The sequence below is a fragment of the Monomorium pharaonis genome, chromosome 9 (assembly GCF_013373865.1).
Source record: "Monomorium pharaonis isolate MP-MQ-018 chromosome 9, ASM1337386v2, whole genome shotgun sequence".
Taxonomy (NCBI): Eukaryota; Metazoa; Arthropoda; class Insecta; order Hymenoptera; family Formicidae; genus Monomorium; species Monomorium pharaonis.
The window spans coordinates 16,671,358-16,691,372 of NC_050475.1; the positions used below are offsets into that span (position 1 = coordinate 16,671,358).

The 20,015-nt window shown below is 36.2% G+C and overlaps 3 protein-coding genes and 1 long non-coding RNA gene across 11 annotated transcripts in view; 3 read left to right on the forward strand and 1 right to left on the reverse strand.

The window, feature by feature from the left end:
- Positions 1 to 20,015, forward strand: part of LOC105838764 (fasciclin-3) — a 329,393-nt gene that overhangs the window by 119,869 nt on the left and 189,509 nt on the right. The window lies entirely within an intron of this gene.
- LOC118647277 overlaps positions 1 to 20,015 on the forward strand; it is a 72,502-nt gene that overhangs the window by 10,243 nt on the left and 42,244 nt on the right. The gene's annotated exons all lie outside the window — the stretch shown is intronic.
- Positions 5,361 to 9,797, forward strand: LOC118647276. Of its 2 annotated transcripts, none has more exons than XM_036291825.1 (4): positions 5,361 to 8,181; positions 8,547 to 8,743; positions 8,946 to 9,526; positions 9,609 to 9,797. In XM_036291825.1, exons 1-4 carry the CDS (start codon positions 8,048 to 8,050, stop codon positions 9,645 to 9,647), a joined length of 951 nt encoding a protein of 316 aa, XP_036147718.1. In that variant the 5' UTR covers positions 5,361 to 8,047; the 3' UTR covers positions 9,648 to 9,797. The 2 variants fall into 2 exon arrangements, with proteins under 2 accessions (XP_036147718.1, XP_036147719.1); XM_036291826.1 differs by lacking the exon at positions 9,609 to 9,797 and having other exon boundaries at positions 5,363 to 8,181; positions 8,946 to 9,052; positions 9,402 to 9,572.
- LOC118647274 lies at positions 10,098 to 12,321 on the reverse strand. 2 transcript variants are annotated; one of them, XM_036291820.1, is made up of 3 exons: positions 11,810 to 12,320; positions 10,939 to 11,589; positions 10,121 to 10,762 (listed from the first exon to the last, which is right to left on the reverse strand). In XM_036291820.1, the coding sequence occupies exons 1-3, from the start codon at positions 12,014 to 12,016 to the stop codon at positions 10,637 to 10,639; spliced, it is 984 nt and encodes a 327-aa protein (XP_036147713.1). In that variant the 5' UTR covers positions 12,017 to 12,320; the 3' UTR covers positions 10,121 to 10,636. The 2 variants fall into 2 exon arrangements, with proteins under 2 accessions (XP_036147712.1, XP_036147713.1); XM_036291819.1 differs by having other exon boundaries at positions 10,098 to 11,589; positions 11,810 to 12,321.

A 20,015-nucleotide genomic window follows, 5' to 3' on the forward strand; every position in this document is an offset into this window, starting at 1 on the left:
ACGCACGTACGTAATCAGCGGTTGTCGAGTGACTTCATCACGTTTAAACAATAACGGTAGAGAGAAAGAGAGAGAGAGAAACTAGCGGCAATAAATTAAATATCCGGGGCGTACAATACTCTCGGAAAAAGAGCTTGTGTCACGTAAAAATGTCGTTAGTTTTAAATTCAACGCAAATCCAATTTAAGTTCGCTTTTGCAGCGTGAAATTCAAAGCCCAAATTTCGACAGGCGTAGCTTTCGCAGGCAGAAAAAATTATCATAGTTTTCATAAAGTGTCCTTCAAAGCCCTCGTTGCTCTTTTTTTTCGTAACTCGCTGGCACGAGTTCAAAAAATTCCTCCAAAAGGGGAGCGCGTTCTCTTCAAAGAAAAGCATCTTTCCGTTGCGGACGCCGAAGAAATTAAAACTCCGCCAGGAAACTCCGCCTCACGAAAAATCTCGTGCAGTGGGTGCAACATATGTGCGTTGCATGCGGTAACATTACCGAGGGTCTCGCGAACATAAAAGTGACTCTCGATTAAGTGTGCACGAAGAGGGTGCGCAGATCAACCTTGTAAACATTCGGTATAAAAGCGTCCCCCAGGAGAAAACCGGATGTGAACAGACGAGTGCCGCAATAAGATCCGCTGTCGACAGCAACTATTATCTCAGTATTCGGAAGGAAAATAAAGAGAAAAAATCAGGGTTTTGTTATGTTCGATTAACCCTCCATGAGAAGGTGTTGACGACAAAGACGAGGAGGCTGAATTGTGGCAAAAATCCCCCAATGCGGAAAAATAATCCTCAAATTAATCCTTTTAATCTCACAAAGGAAGCGTTTAATCAGGGTTTCGCCGAAAAGAGGGTGTATATCACGTCACGAAGGCAGAAAGATCGATAGACGATGGCATAATAATACGAATAATGTGTATAACACATGCAATATGTATGGTGGTTTCGTACAGCAAGTGTGCTGCGTTTTTCACACCCGTCAAAGAATAATCTTTCCATAAAGGCAATTGATAGAGAAAAATTATTCTTAATACATTATATAATCTGCAACCGCATACTATTGTGCAAAAAATGTTATTAGAATTATGTCTTATCGATTAAGCCTTAGAACAATTTCCAATTTCGTAAAAAGTACATTATTGTAAATGTAAACAAATTCGCGCTTCACGAGGATGGAAAACCGACCGTTGTTCTTGTAAAGGACGACAGAGATAAAAGAAGTAAGGGGCGGTCGTTTCGTTCGGAGCGCGTGCCTTCACTGCTTTTTAGAGCTGTGACGTGCAGGTGCAACCCTCGTGTTTCGGCGGTCCGCACGCAATCCCGACATTAATTTCACGTCGCACGCGTGCCGCGATAACTCCTGCTGACGTATCCCCCTCTGTTTCGTGCCCTCGCTTTCCTCGCGACCCTCTCCCCTGCTGGCACTCGCGTGCGCTGTTTCCATATTTTCCCTTAATCGCGTCATTTACGTAAGCGAGTTATAATTTGCCATGCATCTTCATGAACTTGTCGCTAACTTTACGCCTGGAAAATCGCCAGGTTCGATCAGCATTCCGACGAACTCGCGCATTTTGTTAATTTTTCTTTAAGATTTTCCAAATAGAAAAGCATAGATTTAAATAACATTTATATTTTAAAAATTGAAATATTGCGAGCGTTCAACAGAAACAGTTTTCGTCCAAAGTTATAATCGTTGCACATAAATCAAGTCTTTTTTCCCTGGCGATGACGATCATAGAATAATTGGTAGGCACCAGCGGAATTCCATTTTGCAAACATTAGTGTGTGACACACACACACACACACACACACACACACTCTCTCTCTCTCTCTCTCTCTCTCTCTCTCTCTCTCTCTCTCTCTCACATCTAAATCACTTCTGCTCTCGTCACGTTCGTCGGCTCGGTAATTTGGAAACTTGGCGAAACGCCGCTCGGAGTTTGCACTCGGAGCCTGTATTGAATTATACAATGCGCACGGCTGCATTGCGCGCGCGCTCCATAATGATGCACCTCATTCTGCGAAATTACTGTCAGATAGGGTTGTTCGCGATGGGAGGTGAGGCGATTATTATGCACCCGCCTTGATATTGCATTCGGCGAACTTGGCTTGTCGCAGGGAAAATGGAATGCGATTATTATATCGATGGTTTGTAAAAGCGCGATTTCAGATCGCAGTGCCGTCCGCGATCTCTTCTCGAAGTGTGAAAACGTGATCTAAAGTATTCATGATATCTAACAGAGGCTATAAATTTACTTTGCGGACTTTATCCGCGAATAATAATGTTTGTATAAATGGCGCCAGTATAAAGCGTGTCTTGAACGAATTCAATTAGAAAGCGTTTATCAAACACTTTCGCGTTCCGCGAAGTTTTCATTTTAGGAAAATTACACGTATATATTCCGCACTTTATTCGTCATATCAAGTTTATTTCGAGAAGATAAAAATGTATTTTTGGACGAATATATTTCATGATTCTTTTCCCTTGTAAAAATTTATATATTATAATTATTTTAAAGCGCGGAGATTTATGGTTTCTCTTCACGTCCTAAAACGCGCGAAATTAACAAACTCAATTTTTTATTTTTTTTTTACCTGCGAAAGAGTTAAAGAGATTTCTCACTCGCGCGTTAAAGACGTGGGTTTAGAGTGTCGATTCCATCGACGCGTTTCCGCAGCTGCCGCGACCAGAAGGCGCCCGGTCTAAATTTACTCCTGGGCCTCCTCTTTCACGCCCTTCCTCGTCCTCTTCCCACATCTCCCTCCCCTCTCGTCTCCGCTGTCGACTTTCCGGTTTCTCTCGGCGCCCTTAACGACGCTCTCACGGAAGTACGTTAATGTACATGCCTGCCCTATTATTAGATCGTCTCGCTCACGCTCTTTTCGTTCATACCTACGTTCGCGATCTCCCGATCGATTTTTCTCCCTTGTCCACCCGCGTGCCTCGCCGTGCCTCGTGGAGCCTTGCGATCGATCGATCCTCGTGCGAGGAGTCACGAATTCACGTCGTGCCGTGATACAAGCTCTCCCGTGCCTCGGGAATGAGAAAACGATCGATAGCACAATGCTTTGCCCCCGTGGTCGCCCGGAGAGAAAGGTGAGGAGAGAGAGAGAGAGAGAGAGAGAGAGAGAGGAGAGGGAGGGGGGACACGAGAGGAGAGGCGAACGAGAGAAAGCGAGAGGATCGTTCCTCCTTATTCCATTAAAGGCGAGTTTACACGGGTCGCTCTTGACGAGTCGTTCACAGCGAAAGAGGAGTGGACAGGCAAACAATGCCTCGATCAAAATGATCGTCCGCGGTATAAAACATGTCGAGACGTAACTTCGTTGCTTTGAATGATCGCGGATATTGTTTCATAGCGATATCATATAAATCATATAGATGGATCGAGCTTGAACTTTGCGATCGTAGAATTGTGTTTGGACAACCGCGATTAAATTGACAAATAAAACGTTCTATAACTTGGTAATTAGATAGCAATTATTAATTCTCACGTTATTAACATATTATAACATATACAGATGAATTATCATAGCAAAATGATAAGTTTATGTAAATTCTTTCCGTGTAAAAGCTATGTAGAAATGAGAATCCTTGAAAGATTCCTCAGGCTCCTTTGCTGTTTTATTGTTAGCTAGCTACTTCTCCGGCTCGGTGGCCCTTTCCTTTGCCTTGGCAGGCGGTCGGTACTAAAACTCGAGGCGAGGGCTCGAGACAAAGCTGGCGGAGGTAGAACGTGCCATTTTCGCGCGGTTCCCTCGTGTGCGGTGCGATGATTGCTGCACCAGCGTTTTTGTCTCGGTCATTGTCTGCCGCGAGATGCAACGTGGTAACGGCGTGGAAACGAAGAATCGTTTCTGCGCGGAAACGCCGCCTGAGATAGTAGCGTTGTATCGTCCTGTTATTCCCTTGATAAGGATGAAGGTGCGCTAGCAAATTACGTACTATTCGCTCGTCGCAATTATTATCACGTTCATGCTTGTCGTCGTCGTCGCTGCTGCTGCTGCTCGTCGCTTAAGCGTTGTTTGTCCGGAAACTGCGATAACGAAGAGCGCGGAGGTAGATTAACCTCGGATAGATGTTTGCATGAAACTTAAATCGCGCTTTAAATGCAATGGGAAATTATGTGACATAGTGTAGCAAATATCTTGCATACTAAAAGAGCTATATAAAAATTACACTAGAAAATTACTTTTTTTTTTAAATTAAAATTGTATTTTTTTTCTTTGAAACTGAAGAAGTCTTTACTTCATATGGTATGGGAGTTGGTACCCTTGGAAATCTTTTGCAGTTTTTCCGATGTTCACGGATCTTCTGTAATGGCCGGAAGTGTTCGGCACGTTTAGTTCGCCCACGTGTTTCTCTTACACTCACGTTCTGCCAACGTGATGAAATAAAGACTGCAGCTACAAGTGAGATTCGAAACATCTGCCACGCGCGAGTTAATTCTAAGCGCCTACTTTGACGTATACACAATAATCTCTTAATTACTGGAAGTCGTAAGAGCATTTGTACGTAAGCTGTAATAGAACTAAAATTTATTTAATCGTACGTTTAGAGAATACGTTTGTATATCATCCTCGTAATTATTTAATTCGTTGACAGAGTTAATGTCAAATCCTCGCCGCAGGCGTGTAACAAAAAGCTTCAGTTACGGCTCTGAGACTAGATGTTGCGCGCATCTCTCGACAGTACAGTCGGGTTTATTAACAACGTACCGTATGCCCGTGTGTATTCGCAAAAAGATTTCATAACGTGAGCGCTCACCAACTCCTTCCGTTCTTTGCGAAACGTGAAGCAATTGCGCTGCGCAATTAATTTATGTAAATGAAAAAGTACGTGGCCTTAAATTGATAGAAAAATCTGTCGGCTTGGTGTAAGTGCATAGGGACGTCGTCGGCTCTAGACTCGTGTGTACCTATAGGTAGGCGCATCGGAGGCGGGTATTAAGCCATTTAATTCCGATTGACAGGCACTCCGCATCGACATTTCGACATCTCCACTTCCGCTGCCCCTTTCACTTTTATTTGCTTTTATCGACGGCTCGTTAATTAAGCTTTAATTCGGTATTTTAATTGTCAGTCACTGTCCCCGATAAGATTTTCCACTACATCAGTCATATATTTTCGTCCTCGCATCACTCCGTTTTATATTTTAGTTCTTAATTCTTATGAATTAATACATAATTAATACTTAATTCTTGTGAATTATTAAAAAACACGTATACAACACATACGTATTAACAACTTGTATTTCTTTTAAATAATGCTTTTAATTTTGATATTTTTATTATATTTAGACATATATATTATAAGACTATTTTTTTAGATTTTTTATTACTTGCAGTATGACAATATAAAAGAGAGATATCTTTTTCTTCTTTTGATTCTTATATTTAAAATGCGTTTTTTGTCATTTAGCGCAACAACATTGTTAAAAGAAATGTTTTATAATTTTTAACGTATCATAAGGCATACAGTTTGCTTGATAAGGCAACGCAGAGGCGGAAACACACGAGCCCACACTTCTACGCTCGCGTAGGTGTGTACAGGTAGATTCATGAACCGTTATTACAACGTTCAAAGAAATATCTTGTGCCCAGAGTTAACATCACGCTGCACAATTTATGGAAACATAGGTCGGAGTTCATAAACGTTACGTACGATTAGGGTGACCGGCTGAACAAGTCATAAATCCTAAGGCACGTGTCCAATTTTGGTCATGTTGCAAGCTAGAGAGATGTACAATCATTTCGTCTATGGGGTTCTCTGATCCTTATCACGTACTTTTAATTGCTGGAATCAATTGAAATAAAAATCAAGATTAAAGAACAGTTTAGTAATATTTTGTTCCGTATTTTATACAGCGTAATAATGCATTAAAATTAACACATTATATAATTTTAAATTTCGCTCTCAGTATCTTTAGTGTAACACTAGCTAATTTACAGATATTTGTACAAAAGAACGAGCGGAAAATAATTATTCTACGAGAATTTATTTTTAATTAAAAATATCTGAAATTAACGCGATTTTTAAAAACGTATTTTCTAAAACGATACATAATGTTAAACGACGATAAAGTATCGTTTTAATAACCGTGACGCTGACGCATAATTGTTTTTTATCGTTCGTGCCTTCCGGTCTCGGGCCACCGCGCGACGTACAGTCATATGTATTTCTGTTCTGGAATGAAGCAATATTCGCACTGATAACGATAACAATAACTTAGGGGAGGAAGATCGAGATACGTGAAGGAAAAAAAAAAAGCGCGAGCTCTCGTCCTTCTCGAGGAACGACCATTATCGGGCTTAATTAAAACGATGCTACCGCAAATCGCGATCGAGCATCCCGAGAGTTGCCTTCAAGTGCCTTCTTCCCTTTCGACCAATTAGGTACCACGAGCTCTCCAGACGGAGGGCGTAAGGGCAAAGTATTAAGCGCCATCGTACACGCGATCAATGGTTTTCTTTGAGAGATAATTCATCTGGATGATTTAACTTTGTATGTGCGTGCTTTTGTATTTGGCGGCTTTACTTATTTTTTGCTTTTTGGGTTTTTGTACTTCCGTGTGATTTTTTCAATGTTAAAATCAAGATTTTCTAAAACATATCAATGAAAAATTGAGATTAAAAATAATTATCCTAAGAAAGAAGCTACAATTAATCCATTTAAATATTTTGATAAATTAAATTGTGGAAATATTTTTTGTTTTTACTTATGAAAACTATATAGACAGTTGATTAGATAGAATATTGTGGGAATTTGTTAACTGATAATGAATTATTATTGTCTATTATTTATTATTAATGCGTGAGTTTTCTTTCGGCAATAAAAATTATTGTTGGTCTATTCTATTTAATTTACTTTCATATCAAACGATAAGACTTTGCAACGCATAGGCAGCGCATAAATAGATTGCGCAACAAAGTTAATGGCATGTTGACGCGGTGATAGCGAAAGATGCTTTGCGTTCATTGCGTGAAAGCTGACGATAATACTTTCCATGGGAAAATTCGCCGATGCGTTAAGTCTATGCGACAATTAACGGGATTAGCGGGGAGTCAAAGAGATCTTTGCGCTTCAGGGAACGATCGGAGGGCTGAAGCTACCCGGTAACGTTTTATTAGCTATATAAAAGACCAGGTTCTATCCCCGCTTGAATGACTGGGAGATTAACCCGTTGATCTTTTCAGTCGACAGCTTTTTCCGTCAAAAATCCTCATAACGCTCATCTGTTTCCGTGACTGGTAATCCTTCCAGATAAAATAAATATTAGTAAATATAATATTTTTTCAATCTGGTTTTAATTTTTAAAAATTGATAACACAGTATATAAAAAAGCGAATATATTCCTTTTTATAATAAATACATTTATTAATTCAAAGGGATTGTTAATTCTCTATATTTCGAAATTCAGAATAGACAGCTCGATTAAAGCGAGGTTTTTAAATTTATCTAAACATTACATTTCGCGTAAATTAACAATCGATAAATTACACTCTAGGATTTCTTTGAAATAAAAATCATACTCTGTTCGTTAATTATATAGTCGACCGCACTGTAATGCGAAAGCGATAGATTTCTTAATATAGAAAGAACTGGCCACGGTTAGTAGGTGAATCACGCAGGTTACATCGCTCTCGTTGACTTGTCGGTTTCCCTTCGCCGCTTGTTAGTCGATGAAGTGTTGAAAGAACGCCGGAATGTGGTGCGCAAACATTGTGACTCCCATGCGAGTCGAACGATGCAATAGAGTCATTCACAAAAAAATTAAAAATTATGTATGTTTTTTTTTTATTAAGTGTAAGTAATATCAATGTCGATTACACTTTAAAAAGTAATATTTCATACGTATTTATCAATCAGTAATTAATTAAAAGTCATTAAAAATTCGAAAAATGTCACGTGCCTTCAAACGTGATATGATTGGTCGAAGATAATGTGACGTCACGATATATGACATAAGTCACATTGTTTTAGGTGGCTGCATGCAAACACGTTATGTAACTAATTATTTTTATTACATACATTGTTTCTTTAATTGGCATTTCGATGAAGCGATCTGAGGGCTTCGTGCAAGCAAAATCGGACAATTTACCAAAAATGACAGTGGTAATGTTGTCCGATTTTTTTACTCAAAGTGAGTGTTTCAACATCGCAGAGACTACAGGTGTTAAAGCTGAAAGGTAGGTATTTTTTCCATTTAAAAAATATATATATATGTAATTATATTTACAATGTTAATATCCATAATATAAGCATATTAAATAAAATAGACAAAATAGGTTATGTTTGTATTATATTCTCAATTTAAAGATATGTAAATAGTTATGCTTATATAAAGTATTTTTTAGTATATTATGTTTCATATACATATTAATGAAACAACATTATGTGTACAATATATATTAAATAATAAATTAATTAAGTAATTTTAAAAGTCATTAATACACTAAATCTTTAGCATGTAATAATAAAATATGATAAAATATTTAATGTAATGATTAAAATAATGTCAAAAAAGCATAAATTAATATAATTTTTTTACTAGATCTAAACGTGAAGAATATGGAGATAATGCCATTGGATATGTTGAGCTGAAACGAGAAGGCTCAATATGCACTGTTCGAGGAAAAATATGTCCAGAGCATAAAATTCGAAGTAAACCTTATACAGTTTTTCTTAAGATAGATGAAGAGACTGAAGAAATTAAAGAAGCTGTTTGTCATGATTGTGCCGCTTCTGCGGGTAAAAAATAGAATTTGTTATTTTTAATAAAAAAAAGCATATATATCTTTTTATATAAAGAAATTAAAAATGTTTTTATTATATGTACATATGTACATAAGTTTAAGATATTTTCTATTAAGACATTTTTGGTTAAATTATTAATATGGAAAAAAAAATTAATTGATTAGACATAACAAAAGTAATTAGAGACATATTTCAGGTGGTTGTAAGCATGCTATTGCTTTTATGATGTGGGTTCATAGGAGAAGTGAAGAACCAGAACCAACAGCAACAATATGCTATTGGAAAAAATCTAGATTAGCTCAAGTAGGAATTAATATAAAGTGTATTACAACAACAAAAATGAAAAAGCCACAAATGAAATATAATTTTGAAAACGCTGATAATTTTTTTGATAAAATCTTGCATGAAATGCAGATTTTGCAGTTCACTAGTCAGATATCTAGACATTTAATTTCTTTAGAAATATGTAATAATTTATCACTGCATCAGTTATTAATACAATTTGCTAAAACTCAAGGAACAAGTGCAGATGACTTTTTGGCCTTTTCTAAACAATTAATGTCTATCAAACAGTGTATTGAAGTAGCTCAAGAAACAAAATTACAATCTAAATCTAAACTATGGATGGAAATGAGATACGGTCGTATTACAGCATCCAGAATTTATGAAGTTGCTCATTGTAAAACTGAACGAGGCACATTAGTTGAACAAATAATTGGAGCAGCTAAAATTATAGAGACTGAAGCAATGAAAAGAGGAAAAGATTTAGAGAAAAAGGTTTTAAATATTTTGCAACAGAAAATACAAGTAAAGTTGAAAGAAAGTGGTTTATTATTAAATCCTGAATTTCCTGTAATAGGTGCCTCTCCTGATGGCATTGGTCCTGATTTTGTCGTAGAAATAAAATGTCCTACAACATCAAAAGCCGAATTGAAATATATTACAGCAGAACAGAAAATATGTAATAGATATTTGGCTCAAATACAACTTCAAATGTTTATGTCCAAAATGAAGAAAGGATATTTTTGTATGGCTAGACATAATTTCGAAACAAGTAATGATGTTATAATATTACAAGTAATATATGATGAAAAACTTATAATGAATTTAATACAAAAAAGTATGGAGTTTTGGAAAAAAAATGTTTTTCCCATTCTTTATAATGTCGTTTGTTAAAAAATTATATAATAAACAAAAAGATAAATTAATATAAGGTAACATGTATATTATGTGTCAAAATTTTATTTAGTTTTATTTGTGTTTAATACAATATAGGTTATTTGTTATAAGATTATACATGTATTAATACTTTAATATGTAATACAAAAAATACAATCTTTTAGCAAAATTCTTTGACAAAATTTTTTAATATTTTTTTATTGTGCAATTATGGGCGTTTGCAAATTTATTAAAGCTGCTACAATTAATACAATTTCATCAATAATGTCCAACGTTTGATAAGGAATTCCTGCATGAGGCGTAAGAAACTCGAAATCTCTCAATCTTCCAATCACTCGTTCTATATGAATTCGTAAACTTGCTATACGTCTTGTTTCTATAACTTCAGATTTTGTTAGATTTGTGTTACTTGAAACACTAGATGGCCTGATAAGTGTGCATCCTTTTTTCTGTAATAGACATTCTATATGTTTAAAGCCCCGATCTGCCATAATTTTACAGTTAGGTGGAAGTACATTTAAATATTGGCTTTTTTCGACTATTGTAGCATCTGTAGTTCTTCCTCCGAAACCTTCTGATATAAAGTTAATCGTTCCATCAGGTGTAGCTGAGATTAAATACTTGATTGTATTACATTTTTTATATTCGGACCATGTGAGTGCTTGATATAATGGATTACTTGGTTTTTGAATTTCAATTTCAAAACAATCAATTATTGACTGTACATTGTTGTATCTTGCACGAAAAGGAAGAGGTAAAGATGCTTTTATACTTTTTTGAGAAGGCCAAAATATAAACTTTTTCAAATAATGTGCCAAAATAGGGATGGTTTTTCTGAAAATAGTATTTGCATTGCTAGGACTTTTTCCATATTCGTCACCCAAAATTATAAAAGAATGATTAAGTTTAATTTTTTCTAAAGTTAAATAAATATCATCCAACTTTATATCAGCTTCATCTGCAAGCAATTTTAAAATAAATAATGCATTATTTTGCATACCAATATATACCTTAGGCTTATTCAAAATACGTGATTTTCGCATTGTTAATGTTTGTTCTTGTATATCTTTTTTGCTTTGTTTTAAAGCTTCTTCACTTATCTCATCAGAATAAGGTAAATATTCGTCACAATCTTCCAGTGTATCATTTAAATCTTTTGTAGTACTTGCAGTTATACTTGTTGATGTTGAAGATTTTAAATTATCTTGTAGTTTATTGCTTTTAATAGGAGAACAAGCTGCATCTTTTACTTCTCGCGTTGTAGATGTGGGCATAATATTACAATACGTATGAACACTGCGATAAAGAGGTCTCCTAGATACTTGAATGCCTTTATGTTTTACTATAGATTCTGTTTCTTTTAAATTCAATGTGTCATTTAATATTAAATTGTTAAATTCAGTTGTTGGAAAATCAATGTCTGTTGAATTATTTTGAGATTCTTGAGAAACAGATCTTTTATCAATTTCTTCTTTATTTAATTCCTGTAAAATACATTGTTGTCTGAGCTTTTTAACTGCTGATCTTACTGGTGTCGAAGATGATGCTCGTTTTCTATCTGTCTGACAATCAAAAAATCGAGGAAGTACTCCTTTTTTAAGGAGTATTGCTGCATTTTGATCGAGTTTAACTCGCATATAATTTTCTAAATCTTGTTGCAACTGAAACAATTAATATTAAATTAATGTTATTTAATTTTGTATAAAAAATAATGTAAACATATATATTACATAAACTCTGTAAATTTTGCCATAAATTTAAATATTTATAAATCATATTTTAGGTTAGCTTAGGTTAGGTAATGTTATTTATGTAAAAATAAAACTACAGAAATTAAATTAATACTTAAAAGATCCATTATATAATAATTATAATACTTACATCAAAATGATCTTCGCAACAATAAAAAGGCGCAATCAATGATGTTTTATTGGGATCACGTCGAACTTGTATTATCCATTTTTTTCGCATTTTCCCTTTTGGGACACACACGAATATTTTACAAGGATTTTTTATTGTCGTACTTAAACATCCTGGCACAAAACAGTACTTATAAATACCTTTTCGTTTTATTGTACTTTCTGTCATTACAACTGTTTATGTTAAACTATGGCTACATTCGCGGAGCATGCTACCAACGTTATCGCGTTATTTTATTCCTGTTTTACGTCTAATGTGGTCTAATGACTGATACAGAATGACAGAATAATGCTAGTAGTGAGCTCCCTGAACGCATCCTATATACATCATGTATAGTGACGTCATGAACCAATGGCGGGCATTCTGGCGCTTTTCAAACTCTTCTTATTTTTAAGTTCATTTTGCATTGTCATAATAATTCTATTACAAATATTTATATTTTTTATAATATTCTTAGAACTTATAATGTTATTTAAAATAATAAAAAAATTTTCAAAAATGACTCTATTGCACTCAGGTTGTCGCGCGACGTTGACGATGACAAGCGAAAAAAAAGGTTCACTGTCGACCACTGTCTTTATGTGAAATGAACGATTTTCACATTCTTCTTTTCACAAACAGTAAGATACTTATTAAAAGAAAATCTCTAATAAATATAACATTTTTATTAAAAAGAGTTGATATTAAGCTACGAATACACTGTAGATAATGTAGCTGAAGTTAGCAGCCAAACGCCAAGCGGCCAGAACCGAACGTCATATAAGCATTTCCAAAAACCATTCAATTAAACGTTAAAAATTCCCTGGTTATAAGATTTTTAACAAACTTTGAAAAATTTGCATAGGGTTTAGTCATTATTATACACAATCGATCATTTGCGACACGACTTTGCTGCTGCCTTTGGTTGCCAGCTTCAGCTACATTTGTAGATACATTTATATAAGTATATCATCCACACTTTTTTTACGAGTAATATCATATATTATTTAAAAAAGCTGACAAAATAAAACTTAATTTAAGAATAAGTATAAAAGAAATAAGAATCCGTGTACTGCGAAAGTTTCAGGTAATTTTCATTGTTCAGTTAGAGAAAGAAACGTTGTTCACTGCATCAAAGACGAATGCTCGCACAAAAATTGCGCTTCTGCGTGAAATGCGTATAGGAACCGTTCATATGGCGCGTCTGTATCTGCATTTCAAAGGGCCGAGAGGGGAAGTCGTTTCGGACGAGCGATGACTACATATGCGCGCGTACACGTGTAGCTTAAGACGTTTGCTGTTTTGCATGCTTAGACGGGACGGTAACGTTAATATTCGTAAAACGTGTATCTGCGATGTACAACACGCACGCTATCTTCACACTGACAATGTGAACTCGTTTTCGTTCACTGAAAGTTCCGCCACGGCTATTATTCAACCGTTGAAATATTTTGACGAAGTTCGTATTTTCGGTGGAATACTCGTTTTGAGGAAATTTATCGACGTGAAATCTCGAAGGAGGGAAAAGAATGTTATTTTTCCCCTCTCGCGGTTTCCATTGCTCTTACACTTCGCCGTTTATATCGAGCTGTAAAATTCGTAATGTCCAATAAATTAAGGAGAGCTTTCGGATCAATATCGCGGATATCACGTCTCTCACGAAAAAATTGAAAATTTTCACCGGAAGTAATAGGTTCGATATCGTTCGAGTGAAAATGGAATGAGGAATTCCGATGGTTTCGCGTGTCACCTGTGTTTCCGGTAAATTGGAGGCTTACGATGATATATAGGGATATCCGATGACATTCTTCGGTCGCGCGAATGGGCGAGGGAATAAATGGACGTAGGGCAAATACTCTCTTCCCTACGCGTCTATCTCTCGCGCTTAATTAATAAAGTTACCGTAATGCAATATATGACGTATCGTGTCACATGCTATCTTCATTACGAAGGCTTCGTTGCTCGTGAACGGAGAAGTTTCAAAGGTTCGGCCATTAGGTTCTGAATTTTTCAGTGTGTCTGGTGATGTCACAATTATATTTGGACACTCGAGAGTGGTAGCAGAAAATGGATAAGTCAAATATATTTTATTTTTACAAAGAGAGAAAGAGAGACAGAGAAAGATGCAGCGCGTTTATTTTCTCCGTTTTAACTCGTGCCATCGTATGACAAGTGTATTGCTCGTATAGTCGGCTGTGCGTGGGAAACGTTGTATCGTTGTAGGCGAAATTAATGTTCCGCATGCGTAAGTGCGAAACTACGTGAGTTCACGTCGGAGAATTCAAATTGAGATTGTCCTCTTTGACGCGAGCCAGGCCATATTTGCATTTATAGACTCGGGAAGGATCGCGCCAGCGTCTAATGAAACAAAATGCTGTGCGAAACGTCGATGCGGAACGATGTCACTTGCAATTAACGTAATTAACGTGACACCTCATATAAACTCGTATTGCTATTTCGGTTGGATGTGTCACGACGCATCCACGTGGTAAACGTGGTATTTCCATCGCTGCCTGCATTACACTTTGTCTAGAGAAATGCATTGAAATTTCCGCACTTTTCGAAATAATTATTGAAAAATTAGTGACGATGAAAAAATAATATTTACACATTGAAAAAAAAAAAAATATTTATATGATATATATTCATCTAATTTTTAAGCTTTCTTTCGCGAATAATCTCAAACATTTATTTCCGATGCAAGTGATACTCATTATTATCAAAAGTGTTTTATATAAAATTTGAAAATGCATTTATTTAAACGTACGCGTATCCTTATCAAACGGATTGCGACGAAGAATTAATTAATCGTTTTTTTTAAGCTTTTATTGCACGCGGCACGCGCGACTTTCAAAGTATCGCAGCCGCGGATTAAATGCGTTTAGAAAGCCAAACGTAAAACACGTACGTTTATACTTCACGCGTTTGTCATTCGGAAATAATTAAGCGCAACGTTAAATTGAAGCGGTGATTAAACATCGCGGGCGACAAACGTGCGAGCGCGAGTTTCATACCTCGGCGTTCGTTCAAGCGGCGGCCATTAGTTGCGGAACGAATGTTTGCTGCGCCGACGCCGTCAATCGGCATTATCGGACTTCCGACGATGATTTGTTTGTCATATAGATGTTAAACCGTTTATGGTGGCCGGTCTTCTATCGATCGGATCGTCAAACACATCGCTTTCTCGCTCAGCATTGTCCGCCACGTGCAAATAGTCCGTCAATAATGAACAGGCAAATACATAATGATATCTGGTGATATCTGTCTCGGAGAATAGTGAAATCGTACAGTAATTCGTAATACTAATTATTAAAAAATAATTATTAAACACAATAAAGTTTGGTATTAAAATTTCTTATCAAGAGATTGATCTAGCAATTCATAGCAAGATTATGAGTCTATCTTGATTTTTATTTGTTATGAATTTATAGCATATTCAATTATAGCGTAATTTTTTATTGCACTTAATATATTTTTTATTTTAATTAATTTTCTGCTTAGAGGGCAGAGGAGATGTAATTACATTCAGTTATTTGTACTCTGATTTTGAGCTAAAGCGATACCTGCTAAGTCCCACTAATACCTCAAGCTTAATACGCGAAAATTCCGCATGGTATATCCCCCGGATTACAATATTCCAAGCAAGAGAATGTGACTGGTATAGTAATGCAAGCGTTCGCAGAGGCGACAGACAGATCACGTCAGCTAACAATTCACACCGATTGCCGTACGGCTTTTGCATTTATTTGCTTTCTTTGCGCACGTAACGACTGCGGTCGAGACGACCGCACTTAATAATCTCACAAGTTCCACTGATTGTGAGCATTGCCATCAGTAAATAAATGGTCCTATCTCAATAAACACACGGAATTAAGTGTCGTCTAATAGCGTCACGTGAAAGATCGCGATACTCGGAATTCTTGACATGATAGTGACGTCAAGTATCACTAAAAAGCATTTCGCATAATTGCTTTTTAACATGTTGAAGAAAAGATTGTAAAGAAAAATACGTCTTACGCACTTTTCTTTACAATCTTATAGCGGTAGAAATAATTAATTTATTAATTGGACAGAGTGAATCAATGAAGAATAAAGTATAATTTGCATGATGATTTCAATTCTACATTTCTTAAAATTAAAATTAAGTGAACATTACAAACGATAAATTAGATTTGCACAACATTTATTCATGCTGCTTATACGTACCGATTTCTCACGTAATACATACGTTATACACACATTGCGGACAAGAGATTTACAATTGGCGGTATGCATTCCGTCCCACGATAATCAGCGCTTCGTTATCGGCTGAATTGGAGCCGTGACGGCGATTCGCTTCGTTGTTACTTCACTCCCGCCGGTTTGGTCCCGGTGTAAAAGGTCAATGGTACGCGTTGCGTTACATCGTTGGACATTCGTCATGACGTCGGCGGACGTCTGTTGATTTCGAAATTCCAGGTCGAGAGGTAGAGTGATGGAGAGGTGTAAAGACGTTCTTTTTTTTTCAGCGAAAGAATAACCTTGCCTCTTCCTACAGTCGAAAAAAAAAGATGATAGTGAAATTTACAATTTCAATTTTATTTTTAGATATCGCGAAATAATTCTTATCTCAAAAAGCCACGCATTATTATGATATAGGGATCGTGTTTTTTATATTTTTGAGAAATCTGGATATATGTGAAGAGGAAAAAAAAAGAAGGATTAGCCTTCAGTTTCTAAGTACTAACATGCAATATAACTGTAGTTAGAAAATCGAGTTGTAGTTGAGAAGATGTAGTTAGAGAACGCGTACTCATCATCGCGGAGATCAATTTTTCGAGTGCGTGCCTATCCTTATTCAGATACAAAATTGGCTTTGTGTACTCCACAAAGTGGCTCATCTTACCGTCACTTCAGAAACCACACCTTTCTCGTAACATGAAGCTTCACGTTATGACGAAAGGAATCTAAAGTCCATTAAGGGAATCTTGTGATTAGACAAAAATGTAATTTAAATGAAAAATAAAAAATTCTCAATTTCCCAAATAGTTTGCATACGATTTGACTCGAAAACTAGAAGATCGATAAAATGGAAGAAATTGGAAAGAAAGACATTATCAAGAAATTGCGAGTATACATTTAGTTAGATTATATAAAAATATATTGAAGTTTATTCTAAAGAGAAGGAATTTATTCTACGATCAATACGTTTGTTTCTTTAAATTTTGGATATAGTTCACACATAAAAAAGAAAAGAAATTTTTTTTATTACATAAACACGCTAGATGTGAATAAAACGCTGTTTTTAGCTGCAGCGCCGAAAATTAAAACAAGATTATTAAAATCGTTAATGCAAGGAATGCCGTGTTGAAATTTACATAAAATATAATATTGAATTACATATTCATTATTCAGGTCACTTGTTAATCCACGAATACACTGGAATCATGGTCCCTATGCGCTTTCAAAATTAGAAATCTGGCTTTCCGCCAGTTTTAGTGTCGTGATCGTATGCGACGCACGTGCGAGTTGTTCGATTCTTATTTTTGACAAGATTTGGAAAGCGTGGGCAGAAACCGATCGGTGAAATGATTATGGCGCCCACGTGGATCAGGTGCGCGTAAAGCGAGTACCGGAGCGTTCGTCGTTAAGGTGCACTTACGCTGTAAGAACAAACGATATCGAGATCCATGAATAAACTATCGTATATTCCTTTTCCGCCGGTGGCAGGATAATTTAGATTACTGCTGACAATAAATCCTTTCGACAGCAGTTCTATATCTTTTGGACATATTTGTGATGTTCTACGCGATGAAATGTAGTTGACATTATTATTCTTTTGTTAAAAAAGTATGTATATATGAGCTAAATCTTTTGGTAAGCACAACATTAGAAATTGGCGTACCGGTTCGGTTCACATTCGATCCGCGTCGAACCTGTCGTTCGTTTGTTCGATGTCGCGTTTGATAAAGGTTGCTCGACGACTATTTTCTTGCCGCTTATCTCGAGCGCACTTGCAACCGCAATTGCACCGTGCGTTTCGCCGCAGGTAGCGGCGCTTTCCCGTTCGGAATCGCGATTACTTAGTTCGCGACAACACTCTCTTGTTTTCTCGCTCGGGGTATCTCACTCTGACATCATCGACCAGACGGTCGACGGTTCGATCACCCTCGGTGCTACATTTGATTCACTTGAAGAATAAATATCTTTGAACGTGTGACATTTAGTTTTAGGGGCGATATTTATTCCCTGTGTATTGCAACTTTTATACCGGAAATCGAAGAGTCTCAACGAGGTTTGACGTGTTTGAGCAATAATCATAAAAGGTATTTTCGTTTTTGTTAGTCAGAATGATTTCTTTTTTGTTCAAAAAAATTATTCAATAGAAAGACACTTGACAAATATGTAACCGAAAAACTTCATCTTTTTAATTTAGATATCGCAAAAATTTAAGGACATTTATTATAAAACTTTTCACGTCTGTGACCAAAGTAATGATTGTGTAGCTGTGAGTTTACGATTCCGGGATTTACAACAATGAATAATACATGAGCAGTAGTAATTATATCGTTTACTCAAACGTAGATTAATGAAGTGAATTAAGCGGAAAATCTGCCAGCACGATGGAATTAATGAGCACGTAATGCAATAGCCGGGATTTGCAAGTCCATGATCTTGATGAAGCTTTCTCGTATCAACTTGTCGCGAAACGAAAGTCTCAAGAAAACTATAATTTATCAAAATTTAGTCTTCACTTTAATCTTTTCCTTTCCATGAGAATTTAATTTTGCATTTATTGTGCAAATACGTAACTTTAGAGTCATTTAGTACTATCATGTTTCTGAATATATAAAGAGTTAAAATGAGTGTCATTTGACATCAGTTGCTTTAATTAAAATGATAAATATGTGAAAAAATTCATAAAAAAATCTATAAAGATATTCTTAACAAGAAAATTATTACTTTTTATGCATACTCTCGTATGATTAGAATAAGCAAATTTTTTATACAGAGGGAGTAAATATTGTTTATTATGTTGCAATAAAGTTCTGCATAATTCAAGAAATGTGCAATAATAATTAAAGATTCATGCATTATGAAATAACTTTACCTAAAAAATAATCTTGGGAAAAAATTGCTTAAATTATGTATAAACTTGTACATTTTTTTTTTAAGAATTGGTACGATTGAGATTATAGAAGTGTGTATTTAACGGTTCCGTTTTACGGAGGAAAGCAAGTCTGCGGAATCACTTACAAATTTTTTTATTTATCGTCATGTTACACGACAGCCGAGAATCGGAACGTGTTTTACGCGGCTTGTTAGCTACAACATCAAGATCTTTAACGTCTACGTGCTCTCGCGCGTCGTAATCCCGTTCGAGTAATGTCCGAGGCAGTTGCGATTTGCGTGGGATTCGATTACGACGTTTGCACCGCGATCAAAGCGCTTAGAGCGCAGTTACGTATGTAACGGTCCCTCCTTGCTTGATATCTGCCTCCCTTTCTTTCTTTTTCCTGAAAAATATACAGATATGTACAGATTGTGTTTACTCATCTTGCTCTTCTCTCGTTGTCTCCTAGCTTGTCAATTGTCTTTCCACTTCGATCGCCGCAGGTTGCCGAGAGCGTTCTGCGCTTATTACAGGTCCGTCCGTGCGTAAACGCTCGCTCGAAGAGATATCGACGATCCCCCTCGATCTTTACGTGACCATGACTCCCCGTTGTATGGGCGCTCTTCGTCAGTTACAACAACGATGACCCACTTCGCTCATATTTCGATAGAAGGAACTCTACTGTTACTTCCACATGAAGGAATTAGAGTATCAGTTTGCATATAATTCACACGCTCACTGAGTCGTCATTTACAACTTGAATATAGAGAGATAGTATGTATCAGAAGTCTTCCTGACGTGTAACATGCGTTTTTTTATCAACTAGAATAATACAGGCTCGCGCTGCGCGCGCGCGCTATTTTGACATTATACTTAAAAAAAATAATAATAATTTACTTTTCTCTATCTTTCGCTTACTTTAATCATTTCTGTAACTTTGAATATATATATATTGAGAAATTGTATGAAATTTCATGAGGATGTATTGTGGCTCTCTGGTAGGATCATGCCATGGGCCATAATAAGGGCTAGGAAGCATCCCGCAACCATTGGTACATAAACGGTTCCTTATGCGGTCGCCAGACATTCTATAGA

Coding starts and splice junctions, on each gene's coding strand:
- LOC118647274 (XM_036291819.1), bottom strand. CDS start 12,016: ATGACAGAAAGTACAATAAAACGAAAAGGTATTTATAAGTACTGTTTT. Junction 11,590..11,809: donor GTTGCGAAGATCATTTTGAT/GTAAGTATTATA, acceptor TAATTGTTTCAG/TTGCAACAAGATTTAGAAAA.
- LOC118647276 (XM_036291825.1), top strand. CDS start 8,048: ATGAAGCGATCTGAGGGCTTCGTGCAAGCAAAATCGGACAATTTACCA. Junction 8,182..8,546: donor ACAGGTGTTAAAGCTGAAAG/GTAGGTATTTTT, acceptor TTTTTTTACTAG/ATCTAAACGTGAAGAATATG. Junction 8,744..8,945: donor TGATTGTGCCGCTTCTGCGG/GTAAAAAATAGA, acceptor GACATATTTCAG/GTGGTTGTAAGCATGCTATT.